The sequence below is a fragment of the Opisthocomus hoazin genome, chromosome 9 (genome assembly GCF_030867145.1).
Source record: "Opisthocomus hoazin isolate bOpiHoa1 chromosome 9, bOpiHoa1.hap1, whole genome shotgun sequence".
NCBI classification, from domain to species: Eukaryota; Metazoa; Chordata; class Aves; order Opisthocomiformes; family Opisthocomidae; genus Opisthocomus; species Opisthocomus hoazin.
Window position 1 is genome coordinate 38,527,975 of NC_134422.1, and position 19,509 is coordinate 38,547,483.

Sequence of the window (19,509 nt, forward strand, 5' to 3'; positions counted from 1 at the left end):
GTAGAAACTGGAAAATACTTTTCCCAGAGCCTTGGCATGAAGGACTACAGGAATTTGAAAATAATACCTACAAAATAGAAATGTGAGGATTCATAGCTTTCTAGCTACAAATCCTCAAAAGAAAAGGAGGGATTGATAACTGTAAATGTAACAAATGTAACGTGTAGGGGATGTTATCACTTCAGGTGGTCAGAAACAAGTCTTGGTTCTTTGTGAATATTGGGACGGTTGCAAGACAAGGGACTCCTGAATAATCCCTTTAGGCGCCTGGGCCTTGGGAGAACAGGTATGCAAACTACAGAGATAAGGAGGCTGCAGGATAATCTGAAGACCCCTGCCCAGAGACGCCAAACAAACATGTGCGATGGACATTACCATATATTAATGAATTCTCGGAAAAGCCATTACTATGATAAACATTTCTTGGAAATGTAAGGAATATGTATGTTAACATAGCATAAATACCTAGTAACTGTGTCTCTTCGGTGCACGCGTTTGGAGGAGAGATCCCCCGTGTGCGCGGCGCCGCAGTAAAGAATACCTGCTTAATAGTCTGCCGACTATTGAGTCTTCAATTCCGGCTTTTCACGGCATCAGGACAAAGCCCTGGTGGGAACAGGGGCCCAAGAAAGCTCATTTTAACATTCAAGGATGACCTCCTGCAAGCTCAGGAGCGATGCATCCCAACAGAGAAGTCACCCAGAAACGGCAGGAGGCCTCCGTGGATGAACAAGGAGCTCCTGGACAAACTGAAGCAGAAAAAGGAAGCCTAGAGAGGGTGGCAGCAAGGGCAGGTAGCCTGGGAGGAATACAGAGAAATTGCCCGAGCAGCCAGGGATCTGGCTAGGAAAGTTCAAGCCCTGACAGGATTAAATCTGGGCAGGGGTGCCAAGGGCAGCAAGAAAAGCTTCTCTAGGTATGTCAGTGATAAAAGGAAGACTAGGGAAAGTGTGGGCCCTCTCTGGAAGGACACAGGAGACCTGGGTACCTGGGATGGAGAGAAGGCTGAGGGACTCAACGAGTCTTTTGCCTCAATCTTCACCAGCGAGTGAAGGAGGAGGTGCAGGGGAGGGCACCCACGGACACAAGCAAGAGCCTCCTCTTTGGAGAAAACCAGGGAGAGAAAACGCAGAGGGAAAAGGCCAGGTCAGTCCCGTTGAGACCACGTTGCCTGGGGTCCCTGGAGGGCGACGTGGATTGGGGACGGGGCTGGGAAGGGCTGTGGGGAGAAAGTCATTGCCAAAACTGTTGGAGGACCACGAGCGAGTTCAAGTGAGGGAGAATGGGGCAATCCCACGTTTCTGGGCCGGGGAGGGGGTCCCTGGGATGCTGCCATGTCCGGTCCTCGGCCCACGGTGTGTCCCCAGCTGTTGTGTCCCCGTGTCACAGTGTGAGGTGCCGCGCCCTGCAGCACGGTCACAATGGCCGGGCCCCATACCTGCCCCCGGGAGCTGGTGCTGCCCCAGTTTCTGGTGGCATTCGCGGGAGGAGGACCTGGAGAGAGCTGTGTGTCCCTCCAGGGGATCCTGCTGCCAGGATGATGAGGAGAGCGCTCCGAGCACTCCGAGGTGAGAGGCCGGGGGGAGGCTGGGGGCTGCTGCCTGCTGGGGGCTGCATCCCCGTCCCGGGTGGGTGCTGGGGGCTGCGTCCCCATCCCGGGTGGGTGCTGGGGGCTGCGTTCCCGCCACCTCTCATTCTGCTGCCGGGCACCTCCGAGAGCGCTCTGGCTCCATCCTCTGCCTGCCCTCCGTGGGGCAGCTGGGGCTGCCCAGCCCTCCTGTTCCTCTCCCATGGGGCAGGGCCCCACGTCCATCCCCTGCCCAGCTCGGGGTCCCCACTGCTGTGCTGGCACTGGGCCCAGTCTCCCACTGTGTTCTTCCCAGTGGCGCTGCAGTGGGGGGAAGGCTCCCTCCCCTCATCCCACTGACTGTCCTCTTGCCACCACAGCACAGGACGGGCGGTGAGTGCTGGGGGAGGCTGTGAAGATCCTCACCCCTCCCTGCTTGGAAGCCCTGCAGCCTGCGAACCATTTCTTTCTTTTCTTCCAGCCTTCTGCTCGTGCTGCTGTGTCCAGTCCAGACCTGAGCATCCTGAGGATGGAGGCAGGGAGAAGGAGACTGTCCCTGTGGCCGTCACTGCCTTGGAGGTCGTGGGGACTTTGCTAAAGCATCTGCAAGACCATGAGGTGAGGCCAGGGGGCTTGAGGGCCCCCCTCCCTGCCCCTGGCTTCCCCGGCACAGCGGCAGAGGGGGATCTCGCCTGACGGCACCTCTGCCCTCCCGCAGGCGCTTCGTCCCTGCCGCTCAAGCTGGACTAATGCCACTGCTCCCTGGCTCCCTCCTTTCCCTGGGAGCTCACAGCGCTCTCCTGGGCAAGGCAAAGCGTCTGGCGTAACCCCCAGCATCTCTGCAGCGCCTTTACCCAAGGCCCCTCCTTAGCTTTGGTTCGGGAACTGTCCCAGCGCCGGGGCCCCAAGGTGCAGGGTGCTCGTGGCTTCCCCTCCTCGGGGCATGGTCTCATTCCCACACTTTCCCCTGCCTCGTCTGGCGCTCTCCCTCTGACCTCCGCCATTCCCCGGCCTCGGGAATGGCTTTCTGGGCTCCTGCATGGCCTCTTACCCTGGTGGAGTTGGTCTCCCTGCCTGGCTCTCTGTTGGTGTCGGAGGTGCCACAGGAGATCTTGCTCTTGGCTGTGTCTGTCCTGAGCGATGCCTGCAGCTGGTCCCTCGTGCCCGTGGCACACAGATGATTTGTGGGGCAGCAGGTCTCTCTCGTGGCTCGCCGGGAACGAGGACAAAGCAAGTCCCAAGTCTCATCGCTCCCTCCCCTTTGGTCTGTCCTCAGGGTGACCGAGTGGAGATATACCGGGAGCTGGAGAGCGTCTTGCAGGGAGACGATGGCCGTTTGCCGGGCGGCATCGTGAACCGCCTGATAGCAGAGGCATCCAGCGACATGCGGGCAGCCCAGGTGAGCTTGTTCTCTTCCAAGGCCACCAAAGCAGCCTGCCTACGCCCCTGGGTTTTGGGGAAATAAAGAGCAGCGCAGAGATGTTCCTCGGTTATTCCCACCAAGCTGGGTTCAGCTCAAGGTTGTTCCTCCTGGCTTGATGAAGAACCTTGGGCACCCAGCAGCCCCATGGAGAGGCCCCACGGGGGAGGGTCTGGAGTCTGCGACAGTTTGTTCCCAGCATCTCCGCAGAGAGGGAGAGGAGGCAGCAGCACAGGGCTGTGCCGGGGAGAAGTGTCCCTCGTCTCCCTGAGAAGCTGCTCGCCTGCCCCGGGGTACAAGAGGCAGCGGACGCCCTGGCCCGAGCACAACTGCAGCAAGGGGACTTGCACGGGAGACAGGGGCGTTCAGCCTGTGCGAGTGCCTCAGCCGTTTCCTCAGGAGTGCTGAACCTGTGGTGCTTTTCCAGGGTGTGACAGACGACATGAAGACGGCTGCTAGCGATGTCCTGGTGGCTCTGGCCCGCTCCCACTTCCACTTTGTCATGTCGGAGCTCCAGAGACACCTGAAGGCCATGGGGAAGGTTCCGGAGGAGTTTGTGCTCCTCACCCTAGGCAAACTGTCCCGCAGCTACGGTACGGCACCCTTGGCCTCCCGGTTTGGGTCGGGGTCTGCGATAGTGGGCAGCAGGGATCCTCCCCCTTCCTAAATGCTCTGTGTTGGGCTGGGGGGCTATGAAATTGCCAAGCCTCCCCGCTGCATGCCAGGGCCGGCCAGCAGCTCGGTTCCTGGAGGGTGGGAACCCACTGGAGAGAAACGCGTGGGGTCTGTGCCCCCCACTGTCCTCCCTGTTTCCCCAGAGAGCTTCCCTGCTGTGTCCCCCTTGGGGAATGCAGCCCTCCCCATGCCCTCTGGCATGGCCCGGCAGCCCCAGCCTTGCCAGAGATTGACCCCAGTCTCCCGTGTCTCTCGCTGACCCTCGGTCCCTCTGTCCCTGCCTTCTCCGCAGCCCTGCAGTGCATCCCCTTTGTGGGAATGACGCTGTTGGCCCTGCGCGCCATGCTGAGCCAGGTGGGGAGCGGCCGGATCCTGCGCACCTTCTGCAGCGGTGAGTGTTAGGGTAGTGGTGAGCAGCTCCTTGGCCGGGGTTGCCGGGGCAGGGGTGGCCTTTGATGGCTCCGTGCGGTCTCCGAGGGAACGTGGTGGGCGTCAGCCCCCGGTGAGGTCAGGCCTTGGCGATCCCAAAGCGCTGTGAGTGTGTAGAAGGAGCAGGGGGAACCTGGGACGTTGCGGTGGGCAGGACACAGCGGCACTGCACAGAGGTCCCCTCCCTGCTGCAGACTGTCATGTGCTCCCTTCTCCTTTGTCCTGGTGCAGTTGTGGAGCAGTGGTCGAAAGGGGTCACCGCATACTTCTGCAGCCGGGAGCAGTGCCCCTTCCCTCGCAGTCGGGAAGCGCGGCTGTGCCGAGACATTTACCCGGTCTTCCGCTACGTTGTGGCGAATTTGCTGCACTGCGAGGAGGAAGAGGTGAGAAGTGCTGCTTTCCATGCCTGGGGCCGCAGCGGGCATGTCCACGTCAGCGGGCCCATCTGTGCGCGGCGGGGTGCGAGCAGGGTGGAGAGGGAGCAGTCTGGGCGAGGAAGCCCCCCAAGCCGGGAGCCTGCCGCCCTGTGTCTGGGGGCTCCCTGGGGGGAAGCAGCAGAGTCCTGGGGCCTTTGTTCGGGGAGGGCTGGGGCAGCAGCATGGGCAAAGGCTGTCCCTCCCAGCAGGGCTTCTCCTTTCCCTCTCCAGGACAAGCAGGCTGTCCTCGGGGCAGTGACTGCCATGACGGTGGCCCTTCTGCACGGGGAGCGGCACGGATACCATGCCTGGGAGCCGTTCCTCTGGCTCCTGCAGCAATATCAGGAGGTGCGAGACACCTCCCAGGTCACCAAGGTGAGGAGTCGTGTGGGGCCCAGCGTGGCTGCTCGGGTGGGTCTGTGCGAGTGCCCAGAGGACCTGGGAAGGCCTTTGAGAAGGACCAGGGAGAGCAGAGGAGGCCTGAGGCTTGCGTGCGCTCTTGGGGCAAGAGCAGGGCAATGCAGGGGGGGGCCAGGAGGGAGCCAAGCGTCACATCCGTGAGGCTCATCTTCTGGCATTGCCACCTCCCTGGGGCTGTGCGTGCGGGAAGAGCTTTGCTCGAATGCCCAGGGCTGTGTCCAGTCCCGATGCTGCTCTGAGGGGAGGGCAACGAAGCCCCGTGCAGGAGGGTTTGGGGTTTTCCCTGGGAGCTGGTGACAGGGACTCCCCTTAGCCCAGATGTGCTGGGTTTCTCCCGTCGCAAGTGGCTTGAGGTGGCTTGAGCCTCCTCTTGCTGCGCCATTCTCTTGCAGAACCTCAGCTATCTGCTGGAGACGCTGGAGGGACTTCAGAGCCCAATCCCCCAGGGCTTGGCTCTGGCCATCAGCTCGGCTGTGTACTGCCAGGTAAGGGGAGCCCGCACGCTGGACTGCGCGGAGGGGAAAGGCTGCCGGCGGGCAGGGCAGGGCAGGGCAGGGCGTCCCTCCGCCGGGACCTTCCCGCAGGCCAGCAGCACGCCAGGGTTTGTGATCCCGGTGCCACGGAGGTGCCTGCAGGCTGCAAGAGGCCTGGTCCTGGCTGTCTGGAAGGGGAGCGAGGGGCAGCCCAGCTCCCTGGGCCATTTGCCTCTCGGCCGAGTGGCAGGACTCTGGGAGAGGAGGGCAGGCAGAGCTGCTTCTTTTCAGTCCCCTTCTGCGCTGACGTGAATTTCTTTGAAACAGGCTTTGTTCCTACGGCTCTGTGATGTGACCAAAGAGCCTGGCCTGGGTCGCAAGGCAGTGCTGTCCCGCTGCATCGTGCTGCTGGGTAAGGAGCGGAGGCTGGGCGATGCCCCGCTGTGCCGTGGCAGCTCTGTTCCAGTCCTCAGCAGCTGGAGGCAGCTGCCTGCTAACGCAGAACGTGATTTCTTCTCTGCAGCCCGCACCTACCCGGAGGAGACGATTGCGTTTCTGCGCTGCCAGCTGAGCAGCAGGAGCAATGCCTATCGCGTGGCAGCTCTGGGCCTGCTGAGAGAACTGGCCCGCTCTGATGGTCAGTGCCTGGGACGCGAGGCGGGGGTTGGGGCTGGTGGGCTGAGAGCAGGAAGAGGCTGGAAGTGGTGCACCTGCACCCGAAAGGAGCTGCAAAGAGCAGGTCCCCAGCTGAGCTGATGCTCCAAGCTCAGTGACACAGGCGGGCTGGTGGGCGCAGGAGCTGCTTGTACCCGTGCCATTTCTCTAGTTCTCTGTTACCGTAGCTTTTGATCCCTATAAAATAGCCGTGCCTCTAGAAACGGAGTTGCTCTGGGTACGCTGCTGCCTCCTGTGAAGTCAGACTTGGGCCCCGCTTTTCTGTCCCGCTAACGTATGAAAAGCTCAGAAGCTTCAAGGGGTGCCTTGTGCCGTGGGGGCTCTGCCTCAGTGCACACCTCTCCGTGTCTGTTCCAGACCCTGCAACAAGAGAGCAGCTGCCGCAGCTGGTGGAGGCCGTGCGGTCGGTGTGCAGCAACCCCAGTGCCCAGGTGAGCTGGTTTGGGAAGGGGCTGCCAGGGCGGCAGAGAAAGCCTCTCCCTGGGGGCAGAGCCTGGTGAGGCTGTAGCAGGAGCGGCAGTTTGGGGGCTGACCGTGCTCCCCGGAGAGCTGATGGTGAGAGGTGATGCTGCTGCTGGCGTGGGCAGCGTTGGAGTGCCTGGGGAGGTGACAGCACGTTGCCCAGGTGGTGGGTGCTGTCTCCTCCCTGGGGAGAGCTGGCAGCCTGGGGTGGGGAGGTCACAACGGATGGGCAAATGCACATGCAGCCAGGTGCTAAAGTCCGTGACTGAGCTGCGGAGCAAAAGCTGCTGCCATGCCCTCACCATCTCTCTGCAAGCCACTAAGGCGGCTCCCAAGCGAAGGTGTTGACCAGGAGGGTGGTAACCACGGTCTCCCCTGGCAGGTGCAGACAGCAGTTGTGGAGTTCATCAGGGAGCTGCTGAGCTCTGGCTCCCAGAGCTGTCAGGAATGGGATGTGGTGGGGCACATCTTCAACGAGTTTGGCCGGATCTCGGGCAGACTGGTAAGGGCAGAGCGGGACAGCCGGGGCTTTGCCCAGTGCCTGGGCTGTGCTGAGAGCTCCTGCGGGCATCCTTGGCCGTGGAGACCTCCACACTGCAGGGCCGTCGTCGCCGGCACTGCCATCGGAGCATCCTCCAAATGGCCGCTCCTCATGGGTGTCTGTGCTGCTGTCGGTGGAGGCGTCGGTGGGTGGTGTGGGTTTGCACCTGGGCGTACCACCCGGGACCGCGTGTGCAGCCCACGGGCTGAGCAAAGCTGCCTTCCGAAGGGAGGGACCTTGTAGGGAGGGGACATCCTCCATCCTTAGATGCTGATGGATGATCAGCAAAACGCAGCCAGTGCAGGGAGGTGGGCCTGGCTGGAGGAGCTTTCTGTGGGGCTCTTGTGCTGGGGCCCTCCAAAGCATGCCCTGCCCGTCTGAGAGCAGTCTTGGGGGCCCGTGTCCCTTCTGGCATGGGGACAGGCCTTTTGGCAGTCCCTTCGGTGAGCGTTTCCAGCTGGGTGCCCAGGAGATGAAGGCTGGGGATGGCCGAGCCTCCCGCTGACTTGCCGAGGATCTTCGACACGCGTGCGTCGCGGTGCTGCAGGGCTTGGGCTGGCTCTGCTTCGGGAGCAGGGTGCAGGAGGGGGCTGCTGGGTTCCACTCCGCATCCGTCGGACCTGCTGCCACCAGGTCTGGCCGTGAGAAGAGCCCCGCTGAAGGGCACGTTCCTCACCTGTGCTGCACTGGCATGACAGCAGCATTTGGGTCCTGAGGGACCGTGCAGACTAGCAGCATCTCTCTGCTCGCAGACTTCCCAGTCCTTGCCAGCATCTGGGAACTGGTCCCTGAGCTAGGTCTGGCTGTCCTTGTCCTCCTTCAGGAGGTCAGTGGTCCTGGGAGGCTGTTGCAGGAGCACTGGGAGGGCCATGTCTGAGCCTTGTCGGTTGGGAGCTGAGTAACGGGGCTTTGGGCAACTGCGTCTTGCAGGTGGCAGAAGGCCATTTGGCCTGGGAAAACCCGGAGGAACAAGCTCTTCAAGCCCTGTGCACGGAAATCGTGGGCTCGCTGGACGTCTCTCTGAGAGGGATGACCAAGGTAAGCCACCCTGTGCCCCGCTGCAGCGGCCACTTCTTCCCTTCAGGGCATTTTTCCCCATGCCCTGAACCTCTCCCCGATGTGCGCTGCAGCGCGCGAGGCTCAGGGAAAAGCAAACCATCCTTTCTGTCTGCGAGCGGAGTGGAAGTGCCGCTGTGGTGAATTGCCTGGTCTTTCTCTGCAGCTCCTGTGGCCGAGGCTTCTGGAGTACGTGGTGCCAGCCCAGTACAGCGGCATGCTGATCCCGCTGTCCCGCTGCCTCCGAGCCCTCGTGGAGAGGCAGGAGAGAGCGGGGCACGAGGAAGAAGAGAAGCCCGATGCCGTGAACTCCCCGGAGCAAGATGGGAGCCCTGGTGAGTGCCGCTGGGTTTGGCTGGGGGCCGGTCCGGTCTGTGTCTCCGTGTTCCTCCGCAGCCCTGAGCAGGAGAGCCAAAGGGCAGAGGCAGGCTCTGCTGCTGGGCATGGGGGGCTCTGCCCTGCGTTGCCCCTTGCCCGGCGCAGAGACCTGGCTCTCCTGGGGAGCCGGGGCTTGTTCCCGGCCGTGCCGGAGCTGCCTTCATCTCCCGCTGGGCAGCCCTCGGGAGCCCCTGGCCCAGCGCCCTGGCAGCACGGCCGCTCTCAGCCCTGTGCGGGGGTATCGGAGGTGCGAGGGGCAGGGCACGGCGGGGGCTCGTCCGCTCATCCAGCCTTTGTTCCTCCCCGCAGCCCGGCTGCCGACTCCCCAAGCCCTGCTGGTTCGACTGCTGGTGAGTAGCGCGGCCCTGAGGAAAGAACTTTCCTGGCCGGGGGTGATGGGAGAGCCCACGGCAGAGATGCTGTTGAGGCCAGTGCCGGGACCCCCGAGGAGGAGGCAGCGCGCCTGAGCCCGCCGGGGATCCCCCTCCTTCCTCGGGGCTGGCAGCACCCTGGTGAAGCCGCTGGCCGCCCGCAGAGCTCCCTCCCTCCCTCCCTCCCTCCCTCCCTCCCTCCGTGGCGGGAGAAGCTGTGGCTGCGGCGGCAGGAGCGACCCTTCCCTCCTGTCCTCGCCTAGGTGTTGGCAGCGGCTCCTGAAAAGACCGGCGAACGCGCAGCCGCTGCCTTGCGGCTGCTGCAGGCTCTCCACGGCAGGATCCACAGGGCCGTGGCGGCGGTGTGGGCCACCGAGATGCCGCCCCTGCTGCAGTACCTGGAAGGTGAAGCGCGGGTGGGGAGGGAGGGACGAGGGGCAGGGAAATGCAGCGTCCCAGCGTGATGGAGGGGAATGGGGCCCAGTTCCTCAGCGCTTGCTCCGCAGCCTTTGGCCTTCCAGGGAGCCAGTGCTGAGGCTGGGGGCAGCCATGGCCCAGTGGATGGACGGGGCCGTTGGTGTCCCCTAGGACAGCAGGTCACGGTGGCACCCCCGTGTCCTGGTGGGGGTTCAGGGCAAGGATTGGACTGGTACTGCTGGAGGGGCTGCAGCTCCCAGGCTTCGGAGGGCCAAGTGCCCAGGGCCACAGACGGGCTCAGGTTGCGTCAGGGGAGGTTTAGTTTGGCTATTAGGAAAAATTTCCTTACTGAAAGACTGGTGAAGCATTGGAACAGGCTGCCCAGGGAAGTGGTGGAGTCACCATCCCTGGAGGTGCTCAAAAAACGGGTAGATGTGGCACTTCAGGACATGGCTGAGCAGGTGTGGTGGTGTTGGCGTGAGGGTTGGACTTGCTGATCTGAGAGGTCTTTCCCAACTTTCTTGATTCTATGATTTTATGATTCTATGAAATGGGCAGAAAGTGGTGGGTGATTCAGGAGAAAACGGGTGTTGCCGGTGTGTGCTGGCACTCAGTGGTCCAAGTTGTTCTGGGAGCTGCAGTCAGGCAGTGGGGATCAGCCGCGGTCTGCGCGTCCTTCCCCAGCTTGACTCAGTGGCTCTGACAAATGCCCCTGGGATCCCTCCTGTGTCTGTGGCCTCCCAAGGGCTGTGGTGTAGGTGCTCGCAGGCCCTCTCCAGCCTGATGGCCTGGGACTTTTGGGACGTGTGACCGCAGAGGAGACTACTGGGCTCTTCTTGGCTGTGAGCTTCAATAGCAGCAAGGGTTTTGCTTCCTTCTGCTTTCCAGGAACAACCGAGGTCTCCCTGGACTCTGCAGACTGGGAGGAGCGTATGCTGAAGGTACAGCATCCCTGGGGGAGAAGAGGGAGCGCGCTGAGCTGTGGGAGGAAGCTCGGGGCTGCCTGTGCCGGCACCGGGCGGTGGGGGCACCTGCAGAACGCCCCGTGGCACCCCCGCAGTAGTGCCTGCCCGCTCGGAGGAGCTGCTGTCTGCACACACGCCACAGCTGATGGCCAGTGCCCTGGGACGCTGCAGCACACACCTTGGCCACGGCCGCCTCCTCGGTGTCCGGCGTGCCGGGGGTGTTGGGAGAGGAGGGAGGCTGGTGAAAAGAGGGTTGGCTGGGGTGGGGGAAGAGACTGCCGTTCCCGGCAGCTGTCCCTGCGCAGTGTCCCGGGACACAGGGGCGTGGAAAGGGCCCCGGCCAGGGCCAGGAGAACACTCGCGTCCTCTCCTGTTCCCCACAGTTCCTGCGAGCGTCGCTGGAGCCCATCGAAGACGGGGCCTGGACCGTGGGGCTGAGCCAGGAGCTGAGCCAGCAGCTGGGCAGCTCTGTCCCCGGCTCCTGGGAGAAGGTATGTCCCCTGCCCCGCGCCGGGGCTGGTGCCCATGCTCTGCCCACACAGGGGGTTTCCACTGCGTGCCGTTCCCCCTCCCCCAAAAGATGCGTCACCCCGGGCTGCCCCAGCGGCTGGCTACAGCCCGGCGTGATGGCCGGCTTCGCCCGCTCCCAGGGCCAGTCGGGCCCTTCTGGGGCCAGCCCTCTTGTGACGGGTCGGGCCATGACTGCAGCTCAGGCTCGGCCTCTTCCCTTTCAGCTGTTCCTCTACAAGGCTCTCGGGACAGCGCTGGCGGCTTGTCGGGACCTCGGACACGTCCGTGGGGAGGTGCTGAGGTTCCTTCAGGAGGCGAACCCTATGGAGCTGCCTGAGGCCCAGGTGAGGCGATGTCCATGTCCTGAGCATCCCCTGCTGCTCCTGGCCCTGCTCCAGGCCTCCTTGACTTCCCCGTTGCTGCCGTTTCGCCCTTGCTGCAACGTCCTACCTGGCCGTTGTCGCTGGCCACAGCGGAGTGCCTGGGCTGGAGCTGACTCCTCGTTTCTCTGCGGCTGCAGGGCATGATTTCTGTTGTGTCCCGTGCTGCCGAGAACCACTTCCACCTGGTCTTGGACACGGTGACAATGTTCTCCTCCGCTTTCACCGGAGACTGGCTGTGTCAGACTTCCACGGGCTGGAAGGTAAACGATCCAGGGTTTTGCTGTTTAGCTTTCCATTTCTGGCTTGATTTCCCCTTCTCCCCAAGCTGCGGCAGCTGCATTTAGAGAAGGCCTCTTGTAAGAGCTCCCCGAGAGCTGTGCTGGGTGCAGCTCCTCCCCATCCCCATGCGAGAACCCACGCTGCGGGATGGGAACAGCTCCCGGCCCCGGAGCTGGCGGCTCGGGGAGCTGCGGGGAGGTGCCCGGCTGAACGAGGAGCTGCCGCAGGAGCCCGTGGCAGTCCTGGGGCTGACATCTTGGGGCATCTCTGTCGACACAGGTACAGCAGCAGCAGAATAAGGAGAGAGCCCAGGCCACTTGCGCTGCTCTGATGCACACCTACAGCAGCATAGCCCTGTGTGCACCCAAGGAGCAGCTGCTCGCCTGCGTGGAGAAAGAAATTGTGGGCAACATTCTGCAGCTCTGCGGAGCCAGAGAGAGGGTAGGAGCTCGGGGTGCGCAGGGCAGGGCTGCCTGGGTGCCCTCGCTCCAGCCCCTCGGGGCTGGGGCATACCGAGATGGTGGGTCTGTTTCTAAAGATCCCCCAAGCACGGGTTTGTTCTCCCCATCCAGATGCAAACCCCCCACGGGTTCCCTCTGCCCATGCTCCTCTTGCACCCCTCAGCCCTTCCAAGAGTTCAAGGGGTGCTTTGCTCTCTTTGCCCTCAGGACTGGCAGCTCAAGCTGGCCTTGGTGCAGAGCATCACTGAGGTCAGCAGTGCCATCCAGGCTGTGGGCGACTGCGGCAGCTTTGAGCTCGGCTTGAAGCAGAAGGTGATGTGGACCCTGCTGGTGAGTGTCTGTAGCTGGGGCAGTGAGACAGGGGAGTTTGGGGCTGCGCCATGCTCTGCTTTCCCCAGAGGCACGATGGTCTGTCGGCTTGGTGGGAGCTGCTGGAGCTGTGTCCCGAGCTGGTGGGGCCCTTGGGTGCCTTGGGGCATCCATGGGGGTGACGGGGCGTAGTCTGTCAAAGCCTGTCAGCAGGGGAGGGCTGTCCCGTGCCCCTGCGGGCTGCCAACTCTGTGCTTGTGTCTCTGGGCCTCACAGGACTGGTTGGAGAGGGAGCCGTGGGACTCCCTGGTGCATGGAGTGTTGCAGCCCCTGGAGAAGTTGAGGTGAGGTCTGTTCCCCGGGCTCTGGGGCCTCCCAGTGCGCCCCAGCCAGCCCAAGTGACTTGAGCTTGGGGCCGGGAGCTGCTGGGGCTGTGGAGCGGGAGGCTGTTCCCCATTGTGGGGGTCTCCCGAAGGAAGGGAGCCCCGGGGGTTCCTCAACCTGGGGGTGGGGGTTTGCCCACTGCCTGGGCAGAGGCAGGAGTTGCTGGAGCTGAAGGCAGGGCTTGCTGGCGTGGGCTGGGGGTGTTGTATTTGGGGCCCTTGATTAGGTGGAACCCAGTTGTGCTTTGAGGCACGCTGGAGAGGGCAAGTAAATCCGCTTTCTTTTTTCTCTTCATTTTTCCTCTGGCCAGCAAGCTGAGGCCACTTCTGAGCCAGGAGGACAATCGGAAGCTGCTGGCAGTGTGCTGCCACAGTGTCGTGTCCTATCCGCCTGAGAGGCAGAAGGGAAGGCAGGCAGCGAAGGCAGCTGTAAACGTTCAGGTACCCAGCGGCCAGTGCCTGCCCACCTCTGGGTCAGGTTCCCAGCTCAGCGTGCCCTGGCCGTCCCCATGGTGCAGAACCTCAGCTCTCCTTTCCTGCCTTCAGGTTCTGCACAGCAGATGCATGCAAGATCTGGGCCACCTCATAGCAACTCTGCTGGAGGCGGAGGCAAGCTCGACCAGCTTGGACGACGTGGTCGATGTGAGTAGCCCTGGGGCAAGAGGGAGAGCGTCAGAGGGGCAGGGCATTGAGTCTGCAGAGGGTGGCAAGAGGTGGATACCTTTGCTATGGGAAAGCAGGGCTTTGGCTCCTCGCTCTGAGGCTGTGTGTTTGTGCGGGGCGAGGGGCTGAGCTGGGGGACGCGAGCCCCCGGCCATGTGGCCTCAGGACAGGCAGAGAAGTGGGCCGTGCCAGAGGGAAGGCCGGGAGCCAGCCCGGAGCTGGACGAGAGCAGCCGGGGGCGAAGGCTGGAGTGGGGAGCCGCTGGCAGGGAGGCAAGAGCCGTCTGAGGGCAGAGGCAGTGGGGGAGAGCGGGGGGGCGGTGGAGACCGCAGTGCCAGTGCTCGGTGGGGCTGGGGGCTGCGCCAGGAAGGGGCCAGAGAAGGAGGGAGATGGAGAGAGATCTTGGGGAGAGAAAGACGCCGGTTGTAAGAGAGACGTGCCCTGCCCCAGGTGCTGAAGGACTGGCTCACCTCGGGGACAGAATGGGAGCGGGAGAGAGCCCTGTGGATTTTAGCCCATGTGCTGGGAGCTTACAAGGAGCGATTTGAGCTGATGGTGAGTAGGGACCTCCTGTGTCCCACTGTGCCCCCTCCCCATCATTGATGGCCCCGGAAGAAAGCCCGGCCTGGCCGGGTGCTGGGTTTCGGGGCTCTGGGATCACGGGGCAGCCCTTCTGCCAGTGGCCACTCAGGGAGCGGGATGGGCGGCAGAGGCCAGCGGGTGCTGGGGCTGCCTGCGACCCTTTCCCTGCTGCTCTTCCCTGCAGAGAGGATGTCCTTGGAATGGCTTCGGCTCCCTGGTGGGACTGCTGGGCACTCTGACTTGCGACTGCGTTGCCACGATCCACCAGAGGCCGTGGCTCTGCCTTGCCTACCTTCTCCAAATACAAGGTGAGGAGAGCGGGCGCTTCCCAGCTGTGCTCAGCCAGATCCTTGCTCCCTTCCTGGCTTGGCACGACCGGGATCCTGCAGGGCCCGGCCCCGTCCCCGGGAGGGAAGCGGGAGACAAGGTGCTCGGCTGGTTTTGTGCCCCCAGCTTGTAAGTCCTCTGCCTCCCTGGCCGTCTCAGGAAGGGTCCCTGGGAGAGAGTGGCTGAGTCCCACCTCCTCGGAGCACGTGTGATGGTGGGTGGTCAGGGCCATCCCCTGCTGCTGTCTGAGGGCAGGACATTGTCGCCAACGCTGGGAACTGTCCCCCGCAACGTCTGTCCCCCTCCACATGCCAGGAGAGGCAGAGGCTGGTCAGCCACCTTGCTCGGATGAAGTCCCTGATGTTTCAGAGGATGCCTTCCCCTTTGCTCGCTCCCTTGAGCCTGGAGAGACAGGCAGCTAGCCAGGCAGTCTCCAAACTCACCCCTGCCAGGGAAGACATCTCCTGCCGAGCACAAGAGGGGAAGCCAATTTGCTGCCCAGAGCAAAGTGGGTGGGGAGGAGGCCTGGCGCGTGCTGCAAAGGGTTGTCTTTCACCCCTTTCCTCTTCAGGCAGCGGGGTCTGCATGTGCTGGGGAAGTCCCAGGGAGTTTTCCCGAGTCCCAGAGACGAAGGTGGCCTGTGTGGGAATCAGGGACACAGCTGCTGGGAGCAGAAGCCGGTGGCTGCTGAAACCCTGCAGCCCCAGCAAATAGTTCAGGGAGGAAGAGGGATCTTTCCAGCCTGGGATTTGTCAGCCGCTTCTCGAGCTCAGGAAACCCTGCTGCACCGAGTTCAGGAGGGCCTGGCTTTCCCTGTGGCCTTCGCTGCCACCACTTGGGTTCTCCTTGAACAGTATCCGGGGCCAGAGGCTGGGTTTCCGTAGACATGACTCCTCTTTTCTCCTGGTGTTTGTTTCAGCCAAGACCAGGAAGGTGGTGTCTGGGGCAGATGAGATCAGGCGCCTGTGTGAGGAGCTGAGGAGCCCAGAGCCCGAGACTCTGAAAGAGAACGGTGTCGCAATAGCAAAGGTAACTGGCCCCAAAGCAGTGGGCTGGCGGCCCAGCTCCGGGGCTCCTGCACATCCCCCTGCTCCCCTCCAGAGCCTCGTGCTGTCTCCGGAGCGAGCTGCCCAGGACGGCTGTTGTTAGCAAGCAGGAGGAGGCTTTGGGGCAGGACTGCCCTTTAGGCATGCTGGAGCAGATCCTCTGTGTGTGTGTGTGTGAGTGAGTGAGTGAGTGCTCTTGTCAGAACACAACTGTGGTCTGTAAGCAAACAACACGGGGGGAGACGCTTCCCCATCAGTTGGCTGCATCAGATGTAAACAGCACTGTGTGCACAGCGGGAGGATCAAGCCCTCACCCCCTCCATGACTGCCACACTGGCAGTCCTGTCCAGCTTCCTGTCCTTGCCGCATTGCTGGAGCAGAGCTGTGATGCAGTCTCTTCTGTTCCTGACTTCTCTCCAGGCCATTTGCAAATACATCCCTCCAGCGCAGGCGAGAGACTTTCTGACCGCTGTCCTGGACAGCCTCAGGCACGTCAGACCCACGTGTGTGAAGGCAGTGTGGAAGTGGGTGTGTCGCTTCCTGGTGGAATCCACCGAGGAAATAGTCCCGGAGGTAAAGGAGAACTTTTTTTTCCATTAGATGTTGCCTTTTCTCCTGTTGGCTGTTGCACTGCACCCTGTGCAGTTGGCACGGGCTCAAGAAACAGCGCCGGTGTGCCGAGCCGAGGGGCTGCTGATGGTTGGAGTTGTGCATTAGCACCTGCTGCTGGTGTCCGCTCCGTCTGGTGACAAGGACACGGGCACCTCTTGTCCGCCGTCTCCCATAGTCCAGGTCCTTGCCATGAGGGAGGCAGCTGTCACTGGGAGGCCTCGCCTTGCCGTTCCTGCCCTTCCTCTGAGGTCACTGTCAGCCCTCGCTGCCCAGGGACGCGCTTCACCCTGCTCTTTGCTTTCCCCGGCTGGGGTGTTACCCAGCCTCCGAGGTGGCCGCCCTTTAGCCACCAGTTGCCGCCCGTTTGGAGGCTGGGAGCCTCTGGCCTGGTGCTGTGCCTGCCCTTTCATGGCTCCTGTTCTCCACTGTCAGCCTTTGAAAGGCCCAAACAAACAAAGTCTCCTTCCTTCAGGGGAAGGTCCTCTGCGTGGGGTTGGCGCTTTGGGAAAGGAGGGTAGAGGCAAGGAAAAATGTCCCTGGAGACCTGGGTTCCTCTGCAAGGAGAGACGTGGCCTTGCAAGGCCACACGTGTGCAACTGCCAAGAGCACGCTCAGCTCCGGCCATGAGCCAGGGTCAGGCAGGGTGGAACGGGGCGAGGTTTCGAGCTAGACCTGGGCTCCCTGTCACGGGAGCAGGCATTGCTCACGTGCTGAAGGACCGTGCCTGGGCCCCGCAGGAAGGGGTAAAGGATGCACCGAGCCCTTCTTTCTCCCATTCTTCCATCCAGATGCCAAAAATCCTGCAGACCCTTTACACCTACATGGAGAAGAGCCCCCACAGGCCCTTCTCTTTCCATGCGGTGTTCTTCCTCACCTGCTCTCACCGGGAGCCTGCGATCAGCTGTCTCCTCCAGAAGGGTCTGCCCATGGACGGGTACGTGCACTACCCACCTCCCTCGCTGTAGTCAGAGAGAGTCCTCGCAGCTTGCTTGTGCTGTGGGGGGTGGTTAAGAAGCAGGTCTTTTTTCTGCCTGAACTGTCTTGTGCTTGTGTCTGGACCGCGAGTGGAGCGTTGTAAGCCCCGCTGCAGACGAGGAGAAGGTTTGAGGGCGCTGCAGCACTGCAAGGGTACAGGCTCAGAGGTGAATGTCTGTTCCCTTACAGAGACACGGTGGAGCTGTGGAGGAGCCTCGGGAGAAGCACCATCGGGACTCGGGTCCTGAAGTGCTTAGCAGAGAAACTGAACCGAGTGGGGAACAACTGCCTGCAGGATGAGGACTCTGCTTGTGAGCGGCACAGCCGTCGCGCTGCTCTGGAGGCTGTGACGGTACGTTCAACAGCAGACGCGTTTCTGCATCTTCGCTTCTGCTTTCTAACTCGTTCTTCGGCGCGAGGGAGTCGGGTGCCCTTTGTGGATGCCCGTGGAGACTCCCAGGGCGCTGTGCTGGGCCGGCCTGCGGTGTGGGGAGCGGGGACAGTTTTGTGCTCCTGAGGCACAAGGCTGTTGCAGAAGTGATGATTGTGGAGAGTAAGCACCCTGCCCAAGGCAGGCGGGGAACCAGGCTGGTGGAAAAGGCCTTGCCTGACCAGGTGGTTCTCCGTCATGTTCCTCTGTAGATCACCCATGCCATCTCCGAGGTGGTGCTAGCTCTGGGGAGCACAGAGGAGCTCAAGCGGCTGCTTCCCGACCTGCTTCCCAGCCTCCTGAGGTGGGCCAGTGAAACACTGGGTGAGGAGAGATCGCTTTCTCCCCTGAGCACCTGGAGAGAGCTTTTCCTCGAGTGCGGGATCGCTGAGGAGAAGCCTTGCAGGTAAGGAGCCGGAGCTTCCTTTGAAGCTTTGGCTTCAGTTCCCCTTGCCAGGACATGTGCATTGATGGGACCCTCAGCGGGAGGAGCGTGCCCCTCGCGGGCACCCGCATCATTCTTGGCAAAGCGCTGGTGGGAAGAGGTAGTAGGTGTTGCCGTGGTTATGTAGCACGGAGTCAGCTAGGGACGTGGGTTTTCTGCTGCTTGTGTGGGTTTGGGGGATGGAGAAGATGCCAGTGTCGTTAGCTGCAGTCTTGCAGGCCCTGAAGCATCATTTCAGGGGTATTTAGCTTTGCCACAGATGAATTTTTCCCCTAACCTGCTGTGATTTCCAATTTCTTTGGGTTTGTGGCTGTGGTGTTGTGTTGTTTTGTTTGACTGCGTTTTGACTTGTGTTGTGTTTGGTTTCATTTCCCAGGCTTTTCCTTGTGGCTTTAGAGAAGGTGCTGGGCAGATGCCTGGCTGAGAAATGGATGCAGCTGCTGACGAATCAGGCGGCCTGGGCTCTCCTGGAAAATCCCCTCTGTCACCCTGATGGGGTGGCTCTCCTGACCAGGTAAGAGCCCCAGGGATGCATCTGGCCACGTCCAGTGGAGCTGTGCCCGGGGAAGTGGCTGCCGGGACCCTTCTGGCGTGCTTGGGAAGCTGTCCTGAGCAGAAGAAGAGTGTCTGCGTCAGTGCAAGTGAGGTTTGGAGACCTGGCCTGTGGCCTTCCGGGGTAACTGTGTGTCCCTCGCTTGTGCTCCCTTGCGCAGCGTCCTGCTCCGCGCTGAGCTCGTATCGCCGTGTCTGATGAAGAACCTCTCGGCATGGCTCGATTCCCGCTCGGCGAAGCTGTGGGTGACAGCTGAAGCTTTCTTTGCTGAGGTAAGGCAGGGGCTCGGCAAGGAAGGGTTCAGAGGGGTTTGACTGAGATACTGCTCCTTGGGATGTCTTTTTTTTTTTTTTTTTTTTTGTGGGAAGATCCCTGGAGAAAGGGTCCCTGGAGCAGGACAGCCAGAGGAGCGCCTGGCTGGGACCAGGTCCCCATGGTGCTCCTTGTGTCGTTGCAGCTCTTACAGCACTACGGTGTGACAGGTCCTGAGGGGTGAGGCGGGCGCTGGAGGAGTCCTTCTGCAACACCTGGCCCCAGCCAGCACCAGGGAGTTCAATAAAGCTCACCAAAAACTGCCTGAAGCAGAGCGTATCGCTTGCCCGGTGGCACAGTGTGGGGGTAGCAGGGGGAAAGGGAGGCACTGGGTGGAGTAGGGGACACTGGGAGCAGGGTGGGACGAACTGAGGGACACAGCAGTTTGAAGGGGGTGGAAAGGAGGGCAGCCGGGGGATGAGTAGGGGTGTTGGGGGCTGCCTTGATCTTCCCTTGATCTTCCCCTCGTGCTGTCCGGGTTGGCTGTCTGCAGCAGGAGTGTGGGATCTGGGGCCTCCCCTGTGCCCAGCACCGTGATGGGGTGCACTGCGCAATCCCTGCTCAGCCGGCCTCTGTGCTGGGGGTGCCAGCGACTGCCTTTGAAGTGCTCTCTGTCCTGGAGCCTGTGCCAGGAGGGGAGGGGCACCAGTCCTCCCCCAGGCAGATGGGAAAAAGGAGTGCTTTGCTCAGTTTCCTTAGCGTTCTGTCCCCCGGCTGGAGGCACCTGGCTTCCCACAGCCTCGCCGGTGAAGTCACCAGCATCGTTCCCACTTGGGAAAAGGGGAAAGTGAGGCGGAAAGCACTGCGGTGGTGAGAGTCAGGGCACAGCCCCGGTGCCTGGGCTCCAGCCTTCCCCCAGCGCAGCAGGTGCCTGTGTTCAGGCCGTGGTGCGGTTGGGCATTCACATTTCATTGTCAGAACTGGAAGTTGCTTGGCTGACGGGTTAATAAATTGCTGATGGTGTTGGAAGTGGA

General features: G+C 62.0%; 1 protein-coding gene across 1 annotated transcript; it reads left to right on the forward strand.

The window, feature by feature from the left end:
* The first annotated feature begins 2,606 nt into the window (after window positions 1-2,606).
* Window positions 2,607-17,635, forward strand: LOC142362442 (maestro heat-like repeat-containing protein family member 2B). The gene is made up of 31 exons (XM_075431077.1): window positions 2,607-2,966; window positions 3,415-3,580; window positions 3,955-4,053; window positions 4,323-4,474; window positions 4,739-4,882; window positions 5,320-5,412; window positions 5,728-5,812; window positions 5,924-6,037; window positions 6,433-6,506; window positions 6,920-7,039; window positions 8,009-8,116; window positions 8,301-8,469; window positions 8,531-8,862; window positions 9,147-9,288; window positions 10,189-10,241; window positions 10,649-10,756; window positions 11,000-11,119; window positions 11,296-11,418; window positions 11,548-11,670; window positions 11,717-11,878; window positions 12,010-12,228; window positions 12,484-12,551; window positions 12,902-13,031; window positions 13,137-13,232; window positions 13,704-13,808; window positions 14,020-14,143; window positions 15,082-15,191; window positions 15,629-15,781; window positions 16,609-16,754; window positions 16,985-17,147; window positions 17,438-17,635. Exons 1-31 carry the CDS (start codon window positions 2,607-2,609, stop codon window positions 17,633-17,635), a joined length of 4,359 nt encoding a protein of 1,452 aa, XP_075287192.1.
* Window positions 17,636-19,509: the final 1,874 nt, after the last annotated feature.